This window comes from Leptinotarsa decemlineata, unplaced genomic scaffold (genome assembly GCF_025532065.1).
Source record: "Leptinotarsa decemlineata unplaced genomic scaffold, Ldec_3_MD MMD2_tig00001973_RagTag_RagTag, whole genome shotgun sequence".
Taxonomy (NCBI): domain Eukaryota; kingdom Metazoa; phylum Arthropoda; class Insecta; order Coleoptera; family Chrysomelidae; genus Leptinotarsa; species Leptinotarsa decemlineata.
The window spans coordinates 2291160-2313306 of record NW_027412572.1 but is presented as its reverse complement, the minus strand read 5'-3'; the positions used below and the strand labels follow the sequence as shown (position 1 = coordinate 2313306).

General features: G+C 34.4%; 1 protein-coding gene across 2 annotated transcripts in view; it reads right to left on the bottom strand.

The window, feature by feature from the left end:
- Positions 1-13403: 13403 nt before the first annotated feature.
- The window catches only part of Ipp (Inositol polyphosphate 1-phosphatase), a 46545-nt gene continuing 37801 nt past the window's right edge, over positions 13404-22147 (bottom strand). Inside the window, exon 6 of one of the 2 annotated variants that reach the window (XM_074176646.1) lies at positions 13404-14056. In XM_074176646.1, coding sequence (XP_074032747.1) covers positions 13821-14056 — 236 coding nt within the window. In that variant the 3' untranslated portion in view covers positions 13404-13820. Of the gene's footprint in view, positions 14057-20788; positions 21256-22147 lie in introns of those variants that run through there. The other variant, XM_074176647.1, reaches the window with a different exon arrangement.

Sequence of the window (22147 nt, the reverse complement as noted above, 5' to 3'; positions counted from 1 at the left end):
CCTCACACATTTCAATTTGGTGGAATCCGCTGGCAAGATCTAAAGTCGGAAAATATTGGCATCTACCTAGTTTATCTAGTAAATCGGTTATATTCGGCAAGGGATACTTATCATCAATTGTTTTCTCATTAAGCTTCCGGTAATCTACAACAACTCGCCATTTTTGTTTACCGGAGGCATCCATTTTCTTAGGGACGACCCAAATTGGGGACGACCAAGGTGAACTACTAGGCCTTATAATTTTTTGATCTAACAATTTTTGAATTTGTGTTTGGACTTCTTTTTTGTGAATGAATGGATATCTGTATGTCTTTGTATAAACGGGTATTTCGTCAGTTGTCTTTATACGATGTTTAGTTTTGTTTGTAAAAGTGAGCGGTTCATCCTCATGGTAAAAAATATCGAAAAATTCCAAACATAATTTTTCTATCATTGATTTTTCTTCGACATTCAAATGGTCAGTTCTAATATTAGATAAGTCCAGTTTACGTTTGTACGTCTCATCAAAATTATTAAAGTTAAATTTTTGTATGCATGTTCTATCAAATTTTTCAACGACAATAGGTTCAAAGAAATCTAGTGTAATCTGATCCGTACTGTTATTTAATATAGTTGTTAGCGCTTCTGCGTTTCTCGCGATCGACAAACTCTGGAATTTCGCAGTTGTGTATCTTTTGATAAGGAATTATAATTTCACCGTCGCGTACAGATGTTTTTATCTTAATTACTTGTTCGTTTCGGGGAAGAATGGTAATGAGGTTCAAGTCATTTTTTATTTTATGATAATGCAATTTGATTTGTGAATGAGGTGTTGTCGAAAATCCTTTGCTCAAGTTAACATTTGCTTGAAGTAGTTTCAAATTATCAATACCTATCAATCCATGAAATGTATTGTGAAATTTGAATAAATAAAATTTCAGATTTCCAGAAACATTAAATACTTTTGAAATGGGAATGAAAGCACTATGTTTGTGACAAGGTTTTTGAAATACGGTTGACACTATGAAAGGATCATTTTGAATTCTATCGGGGTATAGATTATAAGCTAGATTTGGATCAATAAAAGATTTAGTCGAACCTGTATCGACCAAAAATTTCAAATTATATTCAGGTAGAATTATATAGGGTAATTCCCTAGAATTACTTGAATTTAAAGATATTATCACTGGTTCTACGTTTGATTGATGTCTTGGTTTATCAATTGAAAATTTTCATCAGGATTACATTCAGTATTTTCGAAATTTTCATACTGGCTCTGATTTTCAACTTCAGAATCTTGTGAATAATATTCGACATCATTCGTTTCTGTATTGAAAAGTTCTTCTGAGATAAAGTTTCTTTGTTGAGGTCTACTAGGAAATGAGGGACCTGGTTGATTTCTGTTGAACGTTTGCCTTGTTGAAACAATCATAGGAGTTTGACTGGGAAGATTCCGATTGGGATTGGGCTTGAAAACGTTCTGGTTATTAGTAGGTTGTTTGAAAACTTGAGAATTTCGGAAAAATTTTTGTTGTGGAACATTAGTTCTTGGTTGAATATTTATAGGCTGTGAAGGGAAATTGTTTTGTGGATGGAACTGATTATTTGAAGATCTATCTTGATTAAACGATTGACGATTTTGGAATTGACCGTTTCTTGTATTAGCATTGAAAGAAGTTCTTGGAAAATGAGACTGATTTGAATTTTGATTAGAATTTGATCTTATTTGGCTACTATTTTGTCTTACAGAAACTCTGCTTGAATTGGTTTTGATAATAATTGATATTTTCTTCTTGAATGATGAATTGCAAAGCTTCATTCAAATCAATAGGTCTCATACAACGAATTGTGGTTCCTAAAGGTTCTTTTAATCCAGATAAAAACGTTTTTAAAGCTAATGAATTATATAATTTGCGTTTTAAAACTTTCGAATTTTTGTCTGCTTCATGTGAATCAATATAGCAACAAATCAGATTAAGAATTTGCAAAATTCGATCAAAAAATTGTTGAGGTTTTTCAGCCGGGTATTGTTTCATCATAACCATGTCTCTATTCAAACAGGCTTCATCGCGTTGATCCGCAAAATTCCTATCAGTGTGTCTTTTAAAATATTCCAAGTTGTGACATTTTGAATATTAACTACTAATTTAGCATTTCCTGTTAGTTTATTAATCAAACTATTCAATAGATATGTATTTTGGAAAGAGTTTGGATTTTCGGCATCATAAAAATGAGTAATTAAGCTATCACAAGTGCTCAAATATCTATTAAGTTCATTTGGGTTCCCATCGAATTGTGGAACACAATTTAAATATTCGGGTTTGAAAACATTTGCCGTTTCTGAAGAGTTTGAAATATTCAATTATGGGTTTTGGTTATAAGATGTATTATTACTATTGATTGGAATTGATTGAGAAATTAAATTACTTCGATTTGAAAAAGGGTTAACAAAAACTCGATTGGTTCTTGGATTTGGGCTGGAAATAGAATTGTCTGAGTCAGCTAAAGACAATGATTGAAAAATATTTTCAAGCGACATGAAATCAGAGTACTCACAATAAAAGCAAGATTTTGGCCATCGCTTTCTTACCCACTATAAGGAGTCTGCCCTGGTTCAGCGATTTTGTCTTCACCAAGTGTTTCTTCCTTGCAGAAGGGGACGATGAAGTTCATCTTCTCGAAAACAGCTTCGGTACGGAGTTTTCTGCAGGTTTTCGATTGACTGGGTTTCCTGAAGTTCTAGGAGCCGCTCTGCTTTCAACACCAACTTGTTCTGTTCACAAAGGTTCGACTGCAAATTAATCGTTGAAACGAAAATCACTCGTACGACACGCGTACGAGTGATTTTCGAGTGTACACGCGACAATCCTACCGACTGCGCCAATTAACTATCGACGGCACTAAACTTGCTTTTTAAAAAATACTTTTATTTTTACAAACTTGAAAATGAAAAATTACAGAAATACAAAATATATGAAATTATACGTGTTGTTGGTTTGATGAATAAAATCTGACTGACTCTGCATGCAAAGCTTCGAAGATGTGCGCTCCTGTGAGAACTGTCTTGTCAGCATCTGGAACAGGGTGTTGGTATTGCTAGATCAGCGGGATTGTCCTAAGTGGTGAGATAATTCGCGTCAGCCAATGATTACCTAGTTGTTGTTACTATTGCTGTGATAAGTTGAAGAAGAAAACACAGAATGATAATTATTCGGTTTTATTTACTTGCAAGGTGAAACTTAACGACAGAAATGATGACAAAGAAAACTTAACTCAAGTACCTAAGTTTGAGCATATCAATAACTAACAAATAATTGAAATGAATTACAGTGAAACAAAAACACTAATGAGATTTATGTAATTGTGATTTTCCACCGACAATACTTTGTAGTTGTGGATCAATTTCACTTGTACCAATTGTCAAAAGAGATTTAAGATGCTCATCGGTTAATTGAGATCTGTAAACATTCTTTGTGTACTTCATCTTGGAAAACGTTTTCTCACACAAGTAAGTAGTACCAAAAACAGAAAACAACCCACGAGCAAATTTATGCAAATCATCAAATAGTTCCAGTGGAAGACTCTTATAAATATCCAACAAAGATGAATTTTGATATTTGTTCTTAAGCATATCACTGCACCGTGAATCAATAATTTCCATTTGGACTTCCGGAGTCAGGGTTTCAATGTCAGAATCGGAAGAATTTTGAAAAAACTTGATTTCATTCGCAATGACATCAAAATCTGAAAAACGAGTATCAAAATTTATCTTCAAAGCACTCAAAATGTGTGAAACATTTTTTACGTAATTGTGATTGTAATAGTATTATTTTCTGCCTGAAGGATTTGATATTGGTGTATAAATCAGGGAGAAGCTGATTTTCTCCTTGTAATCTCAAATTCATTTCGTTCATATGATTTGTCAAATCGACATAGAAGGCTAACTTCCACATCCATTCACTATTTTCTAAATCGGCAAAAGGGCGCTGCTTCTCATTTAAAAAAATTTCGACCTCTGCTCGAAGTTCAAAAAAGCGCTTGAGGACTTTTCCGCAACTGAGCCAGCATACGGCAGTATGATATGGTAAATCATTTTCTCCAATCTGTTGAATAAACTCGCGTAATTGTCGGTGATTCAGCCCAGTGGCTGAAGTTAATAACTGATATGACTGGTTTTAGAACTTCAGATGAATGATACAATGTAAGACTAATGGTTTTGAACCACCATCATTTTCTACAGCCTTTGACACAAGTGCAACCACTCCTTCATTTTTACCATACATATTTTTGCCTCCATCAGTTGTTATAGATTTCAAATTTCTCCATCGAAGGTTCTTTTTATTAATGGCATTTTCAACTCCCTCAAAAATATCTGCCCCAGTTGTCGTGCCGTGAATACTATCAATATCAAGAAGTTCTTCATACACTTCATAACTTTTATCTACTCCGCGAAATCAACACCTGAGCAGTATCTGACACATCCGTTGACTCATCCAATGCTAGAGAAAACCATTCATGATGTCCATTTTTGTCAGACAGTTGAGATGATATATTTTCTGCGATGTCTTGCACCCTCCGAGCCACGGTGTTTCCTGACAAACTGACACTTTTAAATAAATTTACTTTTTCAGGGCATATTTCTTCGGCTTCTGCAATCAAGCATTCTTTTGTCATTTCTCCATCGGTGAATGGTTTGCCACGTTTTCCGATTTCAAGAGCCACACGAAAGCTGGCGCGAGTTGCAGACTCTTGTACAGTATTCGCTTTGGTAAACAAAGATTGCTACGATTTGAGTCCGCGTTTCAAAGCTTCCAATTTTTCTTTCCGCAAACTTCCTGTATACTTGTAGTAACTTTGAAGATGTTTCGATTCATAGTGTCGTTTAATGTTATAGTCTTTGAGAACAGCTATGGTTCAATTAGAAATTAACATAGCGCCTTATTATTGGACTTAATCACAAAATACTGAAAGTTACATTTTTCTTGGAACGTTCTGCATTCACTTTCGATTGACGGGTGTTACTTTATTTCACAATAGACAGTTTCGCTTCCTTCGCATTTCCTATGCAGACTAACTCGCGGTTGCGCCGCTAGACTTTTTATATGCAATTATTACTGCCTTTTCTCGAGGTGATCGGAATACACTAACTAGAACCAGAACTTTCTCGAACCAACGCGGTAATTCCAAATATTTAATTACGCCTAATGCCACCTAGCGGGTAGCTGAAAAAGATAGTACATAGTACCACTACTCGCCACTAGATGTCGTTGAGTGTCACAATATACGATAATAATTGAAATGCAAAAAAAGCATAAGTTTGCTTAGGTCACGCACTTTGCGACTATCCTAGTCTAGAAATATAGTTAAGGGCAGAAATTGGTCCTTGGAACAAACTCAAAAAATCATTATGGCTCGAAGGCTTCAAAGTTTGGAGACCCCTGCCCTAGAATATCGGAGAAAGGTTGAAGATTTGTCTCTCTTCTATAGACACATTTGATTCCACCAAGAGCGGTGCATATCAAAAATACGCGACGGTCTGTGATTGCACCTCAAACTTCATTGTCTAAGAACTCGAACTGCGTTTATATAGAACGTTTTTCCAAATGGATTTAACCTCCAGCGATTCAAATCCAATGAGTAATCAATCAATTTATAACTTCTACAATTTTTCATATCATAAAAAACGGTTCCAGTACATTTTTCTAGATATCATTTTGGATCGCACGTAATTTTTTGACCATTGTCTCTATTTTACACCATTTAAAACTCAACTCAACAAAAAATCATTTTCGCTCATTATTATCCACTCTGATTTATATCCGCTAAAAAAACTGTCACATAAACGTAATGGATTCACATCAATGCCTGTTTTTGCCAGATGTGCAGGGAACTTACATGGTTCATTTTCATTCGTGTGATGATAGTGGCGTAAAATCTTTAAAAGTTGGAAGTTGTCTGTGTGGGGGGTACTTTTAGGGATAGTGGGGTGGGTTGATGAATAATGATTTTTTGATTTAGAAGGGAATTCTTTCCAGAGTCTCTTCCAATTCAGTCGTATTTCATATCTAACGTCTGAGATTATACCTTGCGGAGAGCAGATATCAGTTATCAATTCTAGAGGGGTGGCTACTTTCACTGCCACACCTATTTTTCCATTTTCGGCAATACCCGAGTTACTTTTGATCCAAATGATAACAATGTCAATTTCATTACTGAAGCATTTTCTGTCGTTCCTACAACTGAAATCTCATTGTTTTCCTGGCCACAGTATGTACTGAATATAAAACAACATCCTCGTACATAAAGTATAGAAGATACTCAGGAATTACGAACACGTTATATCGAGGTAATTACAGAAACAATTAGGATATTATGCGTTATATAATTCATAGGAGAACAATAGTTGGAAGTGTATAATTATAATATTCGCAGGGAAGTACAGCCAAAAATGATCCGATATTTATTAAGCTACTGCTATTTGTTATCTACAGAGTGGAACTATTATCAGTCAGGTACTAGTAGTAGAAGTTTCTTTATTTATTTATTTATTACACAAAATATATATATATATATATATATATATATATATATATAAAAATATCCTCATTTTACATATGAAAGATAGTAAACAGAATATAAATGCTAAGTACATTGCACTATACAGGGCTTTTCATGATGAGCGTTAATTAGCCGTTTCTGACAAACTATTTAACGGATTAACCTGAAATTTTCACAGTATGCATAAATCAATATGACCTACACGCCTAAAATATTTTAGACGAAGCGGCGTTGTCGCTTCTACTATAAAGTAGCGGCTTCTTTGATTTTTTAAATAGAACACCCCGTATATAATATCATATTATGATTCATTATCACTTTGTCAACAAATTCATATATTATTTTCCTATACCTATCTATTACCGTTTAGAAGATATAAATTAATTTCGATATTTTTTTTATATTTTATTTTTATGAATGCTGATAATCTTGAACTCTCTTGCACTAAAACGATCAAATTTGAAATGGAGTGGAGTGATACTGTGAGGATCTTCACTCCGAGTCATAATTTCATTTGCCTCATTCAGGGTCTTCAAAAAATGCAGATACTTTGATCTATTGAAAAAATGAGTGGAACTCAATTTTTTTCAAATGGAACACCTTGTATATTTCAACATTCTGAGGTCTACATCCAATTTTAGATTAACTTTGTTCGGATAATACTATTTCTATTCTGAACCGTTTTCGAGATAAACTGTTTCAAACGGAAACTGACGTGGTTTTCTTGCTCGTTTTTTTGAATTCATCACTTATTTTGGATATTCAACATTTTTTTATAATTAGTAATATTTCTTTTTGATCCAGTTCTTTAACTTTCTCAGATCAGTCAATTCGAAATTGGTATGTACCTACCTTAGAAAAAGTTACAATTTATATACATTGAGGTATTGGTCTCTAACGTACAACAGTACACATTTATATTTTTTAATAGTGTGCTTTGTAAAAATAAATAAACCAATTATTCAACGTCAGACTTTCGTTGGTGGTTTTGACTGATTGTGATAGCTACCAATTATAATAGATTAATGTCAAGATTAGGTTACAGTAATGAAGATTTCTTGAATTTATTAATAATTTATAGAATTGCAAGTAGAACATGCCGAGTATTTCATGAAAGATATCCACAACTTCCGAAGCCGAATAATAATGTGATAAATCGACTACTAAAAAACTGTAGGTTGAATGGAACCTTCCGTCCAAAAATCATTCGTAAGAAGACTAAAGTGGATGATGATGACAATGGTATAACAGTTTTGGGATACTTTCATGCATTTCCAAACGCTTCTCTGCACGAGGCTGAAAGGGAGATAGGTATACCCTACGTGACAATTTGGCGAATTATTAATCAGCATAAATTGCATCCCTATGAGTTCTACTGTGTCCAACATTTCAAAGAGACTGATTTACCTCGTAGAGTGGAATTCTTTGAATGGTCAAGACTCAAGAGGATGAACATTTCCTTGAAAATATCATATGGACACATGAGGCCAAGTTCACAAAAAATGGAGTTTTCAATAGACACAACAGTCATTATTGGGCGCCAGAAAATCCCCATGTTGTCCACCAAAGGGGTTTTCAAGAAAGATGGCAATTCAATAAATTTTGTGCCATAAAGAATGAGTCACTTTTTTATATCGAGTTTCATGATGATAATTTGAATGCATCAAAATATGAAGATTCACTGAGGAATGGAATTCAAATGATTTTAAATAATAGACCAGGAAGAGAACGTGTATGGTACCAAATGGATGGTGCTCCACCCCATTATTCTCATTCAGTCAGCGAAGCTTTAACCGAAATCTTCGAAGACAGATGGATTGGTAATAATGGACCTTTTCGTTGGCCTCCTAGAACACCAGATGGCAATCCATTAGATTATTTCGTGTGGGGTTTCATTGAAAATATGTTCTACTCTACTCCAATAACAACAATGGAAGATATGAAATCGAGAGTTACAACTGCTTTCAATAGTTTGACTCCAGATTTGATCAGAAGCGCTACACATGACAATCTTTTGAAGAGATTACATGTTTGTTTAAGTAGAGGTGGAGATGTGTTTGAACATATTCTGAAATACACTGACGATTAAATTAACTCATTTATGGGTTAATTTATGGGTTTATTATTTTCAGTTCGTGTTTCAGCGTTAATAAAACTATTGTTTGAAGAGAAGTTTCATTCGATGGTTGAGGAGTATATTGATAATCATCTTTTCATTGTATCATCTGTGACTACTTGAGAAACATCCAACGAAATCTGTTTTACAAAAATGAGTGATGAACAAGGAAACCATGTCAATTTCCGTTTGAAACAGTTTATCTCGAAAACGGTTCAAAATAGAAATAGTATTATCTGAACAGAGTTAATCTAAAATTGGATGTAGAACTCAAAAATGTTGAAATATACAGGGTGTTCCATTTGAAAAAATTTATATCTTCTAAACGGTAATAGATAGGTATAGGGAAATAGTATATGAATTTCTTGACAAAGTGATGATGAATCATAATATGATATTATATACGGGGTGTTCGATTTGAGAAATCAAAGAAGCCGCTACTTTATAGTAGAAGCGACAACGCCGCTTCGTCTGAAATATTTTAGGCGTGTAGGTCACATTGACTTATGCATACTGTGGAATTTTCAGGTTGATCCGTTGAATAGTTTGCCAGAAACGGCTAATTAACGCTCATCATGAAAAGCCTTGTATAGTAATGGATATTAACAAAAAACTAAATGAACAGTATATGAAGAACCGATAACTAATTATAAATAAAAATACAGTTCACATACTCTTTAAATCTAAGAAAAGGTAACCTCAGTTTTTCAATATTGTTGCAATGAGTATTGAAGGATCTGACAATTCTGCATAAAGGAGAGTTTTTTTCTGAATTGGTTTTACTAAATGGGGTTGCAATGAGATCATGGTTTCGCAATTCTCTGCAAGGTGTATTCAATGAAATTTTTGTTATCGACGTAGGACAATCGACACGTTTATTGAATAATTTGTACAGCATTAATATATCTGACATTTTTCTTCTATCTGTAAGAGACGTCTGTCCAGGATTTTTTAGCGAACCCATTTTCAACATATTTTCTAGTACACTAAATTCATTATAAAATATATTTCATTCTATTATAAGCTCGGTGAAGGTCGATTAAGGTTCGTATCTTAGACTATAAATTTATATTACATGCTTTCACAATTTTCATTTCCTCATCATTGTTCACTATTGAACCTAGTTTTGAAAATCATAAACTTGTTAAGCTCACTTCGAATACGAACTTGCAAACAGAACTGATACATTTTAGCTTCTTATGGGAGTTTTTGATTCATATTCATTTTCACCTCTACACTTTTTATTCCAGAGAGCATTGGATAATAGTTATTGAGTAATGGCCAAATATTTTCTTCTCAGGTTTTGCTTGAAAATTCAATATTTCATTAGTACTTATTCTACAATATTATATGGAAAAATATGCTATTTTCAAGCGAGACATGGAAAGAAAATACTTGGTCGTTGGCTCAATAACCATTATCCAATGCTCTCTGGATGAGCCCAATAATAGCCATTGGATTTTAAATTTGCCGCGTTTCGGAAGTTCTTCTTCTGCCCAGCAGATGGCGCGCCGACTCGTCCATAAGTTCTGTTAACGGACAACTATAGCACTAGTATATTAGTGTTATATCCTCACTACAGGACATTTCAATCTACAGTGTGTCAATTTAAAAACTTACACTGGGCTATATCTCACAAACGAAAGCTGATATCGAAAAATGCTTGAAACCGTTTCTAGGATAGTAAGGGGGAACTGAAGTGACATGAAAAAGAACTCACCCTTATCAACTCCGTAGGCCCCAACCACCAAAACTCAAAAAGTTTAAATTGCAAACCCATTGAGAAGACTATAAAAATGCTATCCAATGGTATAAATAAAAATTGTACATGGTGAAGCAATAATTGTGAAACTTTGGCTTGAATGGGATATTTAATGAGGTTTTTGTTGAACTACAAATTTATTGAAAATGTCACTTAAGTGAATGTTCAAAGTGGGTTTTGTTGTTTTGTAAACAACAAAGTCAAAGTCTGCACGAACTTTAATATCAGCCGGCTTACTATGACTTTTTTATTTGTAATGCTACCTTCCGGTATCCGTCGATACGTTTTTTGTTAAATGAAAACTTAATTTGCCATTTTTGCTAAACATGTTGGAAAGATCTGTTTTTTTGGATTCTGTCACAGTCAATAATTTTTGGTTTGTTTGAGACTTTTCAATGGCATAAGTTTTCATCATTTGTACGATTTGTACTGTCATTCAGCTGTAGTTGTCACAATGGTTTACAGTATACTTGAGCGCGTGGAGATAATTTTTATATTTGCCTCCCAGAACCAGTGTTATTTAAAAACAGCTCAAATATTTCATGAAAGGCATCCGGACAAAACTGTAAGTCACGTGTACGTCCGCGATTTAGTTGAAAAGTTTAGAGAAACGGGATCAGTGCAAAATAAAAAAAGGAATGTCCCAAGATTACTGAATGAAGGGACCCAAATTGAGGTCCGTGCATCAACACGTCAAGTATCTGCACTTTGAACATTTACTTAATTGACATTTTTAATAAATTTGCAGTTCAACATAAACCTCATTAAATATTCCATTCAGGCAAAAGTTTCACGATTACTGCTTCACCCTGTACAATTATCATGTATACCAACGGATAGCATTTTTTATAGTCTTTTCAATGATGTATCACAAGTAGGGGTTTGCAATTTAAACTTTTTGTGTTTTGGTTGGTGGCGCCTAAGGGGTTGATGCGGGGATATATATATATATATATATATATATATGTATATATATATATATATATATATATATATATATATATATATATATATATATATATATATATATATATATATATATTGATTGATGCAACTAATTTTCCTTTATTTTGAGTATTTCTATATTAAATTCTACAAAAAGGATTTGAAGCTTTATATCTTCTATTAATTATCTGCGAGCGCTTTCGACAGTTGGTAGTACTGTCATCTTCTAGGCACTCCTCAAACTGAACTTGTCATCCTGTCGTCTGCCTCTTTATACGGTCAGAGCGTCTTAACTCAGGTATTTCAGGTACTTTAGGTAAATTTGCCTGTATTTGTTCTGCATCAGGTACTCTTCTTCGTGTTAGATCTTCTCTAGGAATGTGTATGGTTTTGTTTAATATATTGAATGTGAGATCTTGTTGTGTTTTGATTTGTACTTGTTCCTCGATAAGTGATTTATGACTGTTGAATTTATGGATGTTCAAGTTTTCCCAAATGTCCATACGGTTTCCCTTGTTGATTTGTTTTATTAGTTTTATGTTCTCTGGTGGGGGGAAATTATGTTTGTTTTGTATGGCGTGTATTGCAAGGTTTGATTTATATACTGTTGGATTTATGTATGCCTTTTTGTGCTCATTGTACCTGTGGATCAGTTTTTTCTTGGTTTGGCCGATATAGAATTTGTTGCAGTCCGAGCATTGTATACTGTATATCCTGTTTTGGTCTTTGTCTTCTTCTTTTTCATAGTTGTTTAATTTTTTGTGTTATCTTGTATGTGATGTCGATGTTCTGTGGCTTGAAGATGGTTGTTAGTTTTTTGGTTTGGTGTCCTACGTACATAAATGCTGTCCATCGTTGTGTTGTTTTATCTGTTGGGGTGGCTTGATCCTTGTTATGTATTTTTTGTTTGATTCTGTTTTCTAGTTTATCTATTGTCTTTTGGGTGTATTCATTTTCGTTCGCTATTTGGTATATGATTTTCCGTTCTTTGTTTCGGGCTTCATTGCTGAGTAACATTCATATATAGAATGTTAAGGATACCACTCAGCAATGTAGCCCGAACCAAAGAACGGAAAATCATATACCAAATAGCGAACGAAAACGGATACACCCAAAAGACAATAGATAAACTAGAAAACAGAATCAAACAAAAAATACAGAACAAGGATCAAGCTACCCCAATAGACAAAACAACACAACGATGGACAGCATTCACGTACGTAGGACACCAAACCAAAAAACTAACAACCATCTTCAAGCCACTGAACATCGACATCACATACAAGCCGAACACAAAGATAACACAAAAAGTAAACAACTATGAAAAAGAAGATGACAAAGACCAAAACGGGATATACAGTATACAATGCTCGGACTGCAACAAATTCTATATCGGCCAAACCAAGAAAAAACTAATCCAAAGGTACAATGAGCACAAAAAGGCATACATAAATCCAATAGTATATAAATCAAACCTCGCAACACACGCCATACAAAACAAACATAATTTCCCCCCACCAGAGAACATAAAACTAATAAAACAAATCAACAAGGGAAACCGCATGGACATTTGGGAAAACTTGAACATCCATAAATTTAACAGTCATAAATCACTTATGGAGGAACAAGTACAAATCAAAACACAACAAGACCTCACATTCAAAATATTAAATAAAACCATACACATTCCTAGAGAAGATCTAACACAAAGAAGAGTACCTGATGCAGTACAAATACAGGCAAATTTACCTAAAGTACCTGTAATACCTGAGTTGAAACGTTCGGATCGTATAAAGAGGCAGACGACAGGATGACAAGTTCAGTTTGAGGAGTGCCTAGAAGATGACTGTACAACCAGATGTCGAAAGCGCTCGCAGATAATTAATAGAAGATATAAAGCTTCAAATCCTTTTTGTAAAATTCAATATTAAAATACTGAAAATAAAGGAAAATTTGTTGCATCATTCAATATATATATATATATATATATATATATATATATATATATATATATATATATATATATATATATATATATATATATATATATATATATATATATATATATATATATATAGGTGTTCTCCACAGCACATCGAGTGCCTTGGTGAAAACCTATTATGGAAAATGTATTCATATGATTGTGGTGAATCTCTCACTCGTAGTGATAATCTTCATAAGCACCAATTCCAATTCATTGGAGTTTTATCCCAACACCAACAACAGTTTAATCTTTCTCATGAGATAATCACTTGGTGATCGAAACACGTATCGAGGTGCTGAAATAACGGTTCGGTGTTGGGATAAAACTCCAGTAGTATTCATTACTTCACCGAAGGTTCCAAACAGTGCATCACAAAATCGACTTTTGTTTGGATTCTTCATTTTTCTCACTGGTTGCTCAGTGTTCTGCACATTCCTCCACATTCTCACGATACAAATATATAAATGATAAACAATTCAAGTTTTCAAAATATGGGTTATGTCTTCCAACACGTCTCGTCTTCTGAATGCTATGATACCATTTGTATTGCAATCAGCCTCTCCAATTGAGTATGTTATCATTTTTTCCTGACATTCGATATTTTCTTTGAAACTGACAATATCACCACCAAGAGATTTCAAAATTGCCTGAGGAGCACATGTATCCCATTTGAACGTAGTGCCCTTCGATAACAAATAGGCGTCTGCCAGACCTGCAAATCAAAATTCTGAATCAATTACTTTCGTGATTGGTATTATGATAACAATGATAATAATTTTTATTACTTGGTAGAGAGTACAAATTTCGAATCACAATATTTCTATGTATACACGTACAGTGATAAAAAACCTCCAGGAATGAAAACGGTAATAAGATATTGAAATTCTTGATATCTTCCATGAACAGCGTGAATGCGATCGCGCGTAGTTCATGGAAAAGCTGGCTGAGATGATGCACGTATTCTCGTGATATCAGAATTATTGTAACCTAGTTTACTCTAACCTGGTTTATCACTAGCCACCAGGGGGCTAATGATAAACTTGCAACACCCATCCACTTCTTACAAGAACAATTGAACGTTGTGGAGAAACTGAACATACATATGGAAAAAAGGCTTAGTGAACAAGAAGATTTCATAATAGTTTTGAAGCAAATAAACAAATTCGATAAAATGAAACCAGTAGAGACATCTGTGACGAAGGATACCAATGAGGAATATAGTGCTAAAATAATACAATAATACAGTATGATGGGACAATAATACAGTATTGTCCCATCAATCTCACAAAAAACACAGAACGATGTCGATGCCTCGACAAATCCAGACCCTATACAAAAAAGGAAGCAACAAAAAATCACGCTGTCTCAGGTGGAAACAGCTGTTGAGAATGCACTGACCTCTCACAATCCTAACAAAATAAACAGAAAATTAATAATCGGAACGAACAGCACCATGAACACGAGTCGAATCAAAACTATCCCGAAATTTGGATACCTCCATGTGTGCAGGATTCATCCTGACATGAGTGCAACTGATATGGAAAACTTTCTCAAAGAATCGTCACCTGATATACCTTTCAATTGCGAAAAATGGAACAAGACTGAAAATTACATCTCATTCAAAGTATCGTTTCCGTTAGCCCATGTCAAAGAGGTATACAATCCTAACATATGGCCTGAGGGAGCAGCCGTCCAACGCTTCAAATTCAGAAAAACAAATTTTTACAAAACTCAGCAGGATTTCCCAATTCGCAACACCTAGCTGAGGAGACTGAATGCGCCTTACTGCATATAAACAAAGTTTACCGTTCACTCCAAGGAATTCGTTTGTCGGTACGGCTCAGGATTGCATTTTTTGCGATTTCCATAAATCATATCGCCGACAGACGATGTCCGGAAGCCGCCGGCCGCATGACAGTTATACGAGGGCAGTTCCTATTCGTGATATCTACAGGGGACGTTCCGAAGTGAAACTTCGCTTGCTCGATTGTATCAGACAGATAAACAAAGATACGAAAGTAGTTGTTTGTCGATCAACTTCTAGAAACATGATAGATAAACTCATGAATAAATGATCTAAGAAACAGAGCAGAGTGATTTACTGATGAAATGATAAACATACGTTCAGAAAAACATGTTTTATTAACAAAAATAATACAATTATTTAATGTTATATGTTTATAAATGATTTAAAATATTCAATTTTACATTGCATGATTTATGTTTCCTAACAATCTTCATGTCCTGGTTCATGAATTTTAAAGTAAAGTATATCCGAACTCTTGTATATAAAGATATATAATAATCGAAGGGGAATTTTTGACATGGATGTGAGAAAAGAATTTTCGAATATTTTGTTTTCAAATACTGTCCAATTCCCTTCTCACTGCCGATTTTATCAAAATTTACAATGAATATGTTTTCCATCTCTATTACATGGTCAACAATATCTCTTGATGGTACGGTTAATCCACCAAACGATGATTTGTCGGTACTGTAAGCCTCTAGCTTACAGAAAATTACATCTTGATCAAGAAGGTTTTCTGAGGATTTGCTAAAATGTATGCAAATGTCACACGAATGTTGCAAGCCAACTTGACTTTCATTTTTTGAAAATTATTTGGATAAATGTGGTCATTATTAAGTTTAGGAGCCAATTTATATTGTTTAGTTCTATCATAATTATACATTGTTTCTATGTAATGTTTTCTTGTTTCTCTACCCTGAAGTAAAAACTGATAGGAAAACAAATTGTTTCGTGTCGACTTCAGTAAGTGCGGGATATCAAACAAATATACAAGTTTATGATCGTCTATCAGAAATATGGGATTTTCGTCTGTAACATTCAAAGTTTTCACCAACTTCTGAAAATTTGAACCCTGATCGGAAACCACCCCCATGACATTTAGGCCTATACTTTTGCATCTTCGTACCGTTTTGAACAAAATATCTTTCAAATCATCAGAAGTTGCTGATGTCTTATAGAAAAAGTATGCAAGTGGTATTTTCCAATTGCTTGCCAAACCTCTGACCATTACTGTTAGAGCACTACTTGCTATGTCAGTAGAGGTCCCATTCAAACTCGTTTGGAAACCTACTATTTTGTCTCTGGAAATATCATAATAAAGATGAGATTTCAAAGATATTTCGTCTAGGCATAAAATACAATCTCTTTCTTTCTCCTTCATGAGCCCAATCCTGAATTCAATAACACGAAAAATAAAATCGTTGAAGCCTGGTTCAACAATCCAATTTTTCGTGAAACGATGAAGTGTACTTTTTGACGGTAATCTACAAATTGTTGAAAATTTTTTGTACGCTTTCGGACCAAGAAAATAAACAGTCAATGCAAACTGTTTGAATTCGTCACTATACCTGGACCCTTTTGGTGCTTTATTTATCAAAGAAAGCTGTGCTTTCAAGAGCTTACAATATTGCTCAGGATATTTTCGATCCAGAAACTTGAAAACATCATCCAGAGTAATTCCGGTTTCGTCCAGTGCTCTTTTCGATGTTGAAGCTACTGTTTTCTCTAGTGATACAATTTTTTTTCGTAATGCCACTTTTCTTGGAGTTCCCGAAGAAAGTTTAGCAGATGTTTGGCTGCATTCATCTAAAAGAAAGATGTACGTACTTTCAATAATTGTTTTCTTGTCATCGTTTTTGTTTCCGAAGCATATAAAAATAGATCAGGTAAGTATATAATATAACGAAAAGATATTTCACCTCGTGATCCGTTTGAACCTGAGCATCAATGTAAATAAAATCCTTGCTAGTACCGGCAATGGCATCATCATCTGGAAGGTTTAAACAACAAAATTGATATTGTAAATTTCATATGTTAAAAAGTGGAATAAGATTTTTTCATCATTTGAATCTATAAACTTCACTGAACCAACCTTTCTGAGCACCATCTTGAGGCAGACGCAATGAAGGAACAGCATAGCTATGAATACGAGAATTCACAATATCATCGGCTCTAAAATGTAAGCTGCAAATTTTAATTCTATTGTGACTCTGCTCTGGGGTAAGATTAGCATATCTATGATTCCCAATGAAGCCTAATACATTTTTCCAACGTTGACACCTAAAAAAAAATTCAAGTATATCAATCGATAAACTGAACATTTTGAAAAAAGATTGAAATGAGTTTGGATTGGCAAATGCCGGCGGTATATTTCGTTATGAATAATTTTATACAACAAAACCATAAAAGGTATAGATAGGTAAAATAAAAATTAATGGTGAATATATTGAATGCATACCTTTCACTGTACTTTGGGCAGCGGAAAAACGAAATACCTGGGCTTCCCACCGTACTCAGACAACCATCCACTGAGCAATACGTCGACATTTTCACAAAATAAATATTTCGAACTCCGAACGAACACAACACAATCACAATACCAAAGTTTACCGATTCTGTAGTCTTTGACAATACCAAACAATACGGACAACCTTTATATCTCGTGTGCCGACGAGAACTGGTAACTTCAAGCGACACACTGTACTACCTCGGCTGGTAATTACCCGCTGTCGCTAGCGGGCGGCGAGATTTCTCAGATGTCGAAAAATGAGCGAGTGACACGTCTTATAGTATTCTGTAGTCTTTGATATAAATGTGCAATGCATTAGCAACAAACTTACACAACTAGAACATATCAGTACTAATCTCAACCCAGACTTTTTGTGTCTCACCGAACATTGGATGAATGAACTTCAATTACCATATAACCATATTCAGGGTTACACACTAGTAGCTAAATATTGCAGAAAAAACATTTTACATGGCGGTTCTGCTATCTATGCGAAAAATTCTATTGTCTCAGAATGCTGTAAGATAGATATCTCACTTTCTACAGAACAATGTTTTGAATGTTCAGCATTAAGTTATAGAGGTGGGGACTATGCTATTCTATGTATATATAGGCCTCCTCTTTCGGATACTAAAGATTTTCTAAAGAGGCTAGATTCAACTTTCTCAAAAGTTATGAAAAAGTACAAACTCATAATTCTTTGTGGTGATCTGAATATCAACTTTCTGAACACTAACTGCTCAGAAACAAAGTCGCTTTTCGACATACTTGACTCATATGGGCTTATCAACCATATCAACGAACCAACGCGTATCATTACCCGATCCGATAGTATAACTAGTACTACCGAGCTAGATTACGTCTCATCAAACTTAAATAATATCCTGATCATCAAAAACTTAGACCCCGGATTCTCAGATCATCTAGCACAGTACATGCAACGGTCAGTTCATAGGGATTATGTAAGTACTACACCTTTCATAAAAAAAAGAATTTCGAACTCTGACACGGTATCGGAGTTCAGCTACTTATTCAATAAAGAGCCCTTACAACTTCCCGTGTCAAATGACATAGATGTGGTTTTCGGTAGTTTCTGGAATCATTTTTATTGGTGCTTTGAGGTATCTCACCCCCAAAAAAAGTACCCCGCCTGTAAGGGTACAATTCAGAACCGAATGAAATTCAATCTCAGTGAACGGTCTCAAAAAGATATGGATTCATTGAGGCAATTGAACTGGATGAGAAAATTATCGCACGACGAGAATGTAGAAATCAGGTATAAATCTATTCGTAATGAACTTAATGAAAGGATAAAAAAAGAGAAAGGAGAGTTCTATCGGAATATTATAAACGATTCGAACAATAAAACCAAAAAAATTTGGGAATTAGTAAAAATCAAAACTCATCAAAATAATATTACAACAAAAAGTATATCTTTGACTATTGATGATAAAAAAATCTCTGATGAAAGCAAAATATCTAATCTATTTGCGGAATACTTCACAAAAAACTTAGTGGACAAAACTGTTAACATGTCAGATGAGGAAAATATTTGCACAACTTCCTCCTTCAATCCTTTCTCTCTCTTTTTCCAGCCTTTTGATGAGAAAGAAATAAAAAACATAATCTTGGAAATGAAAAATAAAAAATCCACTAGCATGGATGAAGTTCAAATGTCTTTGTTAAAAAACTGCCATGAATTCCTAGCGTCCTATATTGCTGATTTGTTGAACCTCTCTGTAGAATGTGGAAAATTTCCATCAGTCCTAAAAATTTCCAAAACCATTCCTATATTCAAGAGAGGTGATCCAGAAAGTATTGAAAACTACAGGGGTATCTCTATCTTGAATCCAATTTCAAAAATATTTGAAAAGGGCATGTGTATCCGAATAAATGACTTCTTGGCTAAATTCAAATCATTGACAATATGCCAATATGGCTTCCGCGAAGACCTCAGTACGGAAACAGCCACTACTGAACTCGTACAATATATTTATGACCAAATGGATGCCAATAAGTTAGTATATGGATTTTTCTTTGACTTATCCCGAGCCTTTGACACCGTAAACTATGAAATTTTAAAAATCAAGTTAAATTCTCTTGGAATACGTGGTCATATCAACGACTGGCTCATGTCATTCACAAGGGAAAGACAAATGGTAGTGAAAATTGATAACTATACCTCTGAAAAACATGAAATAGAACTTGGAACTCCTCAGGGGAGTGTTCTTGGACCCCTGTTGTTTCTGCTATATGTGGATGACCTTCCCAACTATATAAAGGAGGGAAGGCTATTCATGTATGCAGATGACACAACGATTGTGGTCAGCGGACACACTCCTGATGAAATAATTTCGAAAATCAGAAATGTCATTGAACAGTTCTCCCGATGGTGTTTGGCTAATCACCTATTGGTGAACATTTCAAAAACAAAAAAAATGGAGTTCACAAAAAGACGAGTTGACACAATGGATGTGATGGAATTTGATGGTTACACTGTTAAATGTAGCCAACAAACTCTATTTTTAGGAACTGTTTTAGATTCAAACATTCAATGGAATGAACAAATTAACACAGTCTGTGGCAAGCTCAATAAATCATTTTATGCTATCCATGCCTTGAAAGACACTCTTGACAGACATTCACTCATGAGTGTTTACTTTAGCATGGTGTATTCTACACTTAGCTACAATATTATCTCTTGGGGTCAAGCCAACGAATGGGTGCGTGCTTTCAGGCAACAAAAGAGAATAATAAGATTAATATTCGACTTAGATTTTGGTGAGTCTTATAGAGGAACTTTTAAAAGAAATAAAATTCTGACTACCACTTGCATTTACCTATTTAAAATACTTATATACGTTCATAATAACAAAACAAAGCTTACATCGAATGCTCAAATACATCAGTATAGAACACGAAACAATCATCACTTATATCAATCAAAACTCAATCACACTTACTACAAAAAAGGGTGTTCACCTCTATAATTTATTGCCAAATCACCTAATGCAACTTTCACCAAAAAAGTTCAAGGTGGAATTGAAGAAATTCCTTTCGAATAGATGTTATTATGATCTGAATGAGTATATGAACCATACATGAAAACTGATGAGTCTAATCTTTCAATATGATGTAACAATGTATTTTGTTTCTTGTGATATTTGCGTGATACAATTTTTATTTACTGTACAATATTTCTTATTCTATGTGACGAACCTATACATTGTACAAATGGCACAAAAAGGTAATATATTATCTATCTATCTATCTATCTATTCAGATATGAGGTACCAAAAACGCAACATCACGAGAAATCTCGAGTAAGCCTCGGCAGGAAGTGGGAAGGCTGAATGCTGAAATGAGGCTCTGTTGGGTAGAGAACCACCCATTAATACCAGTGGGGGAGTCTCCCATCGACCTGTTGTGGGTCTATGAGGCGGCCCCTCACCTCGTGGACGTTCTGGGGCTCAATATTGAAGTCTCATCCTGCTGATCCTCCTTTTCCTTCACCAATTCTGTTCCCCTCCTCCTACCACCCCGTATGTGGGAGAGATGTGAATATTGTGAATACTCTGTACAGTAGACCTTACATCTGTTAAGGAGAAATGTATTATAAAGTATTTTTGATATGATAGCAAAACGACTGGTATACAAGGTGTCCCTGGACTTCCTCTTTTCCTCTCGGGAATGTATAGATGGGGTCAAAATATCACCAGTACTTCATATAACTTTTTTTCCTAAAATCCTTCGTTACCAAGTAACGGGCCCTCGAAGTTACAAAATGAAAAATGTTTTTCTTTGATAACTTTTCAAGTGAATATTCAAAATCATCCAAATTTTGGTAATTGACTAAACAAATGAATTCCTTCGATGAGCTTTCATGCAGGAGTCAGTTGTTTTGCTACAAAGTCAGGAACGGACTACCCCCGATGGTCCACACCCCAAAACTTTGAAATGACAGATATTTTTCAATATTTTTCAATAAATTAAGGTTACTTGGACAATTTTATGAATGAAAGTACTCGTGTGGAAAGTCGATCGGAGCAACGAGTCTTGATAAAAATGTAGTTTCACTCGACGACATCAAACCTGCTTGTCCACCATTATTTGAAATGAATAATTATCAAAGCAGAAATAATAATGATAACGTTAATTCAACAACATTTATCCTGAGATGTCTACCATTATTCGAAAATATTAGTTTTTAAGGAAAATGGAAATGATAGGTAAAATGTTCATAACGAATTTTTATAATGCAAACACGTTTAACTAACGAAACTCAAGAGCCTCAAGAGCAAACAGAAATGAAAAATCCGCTACAGAAACTGCTCGATATGACCACCTTCTCTCTCTATACATTTTCTTAGTCTGCGAAGACACCCTCTCTGTACTTGAAATAGCATTCCAGGGTCGTTTCGTATGGCTTCACAATCTAATGTTATTCTGTTCAACAATGCATCTCTTGTGTGAATAGGTGTAGCGTA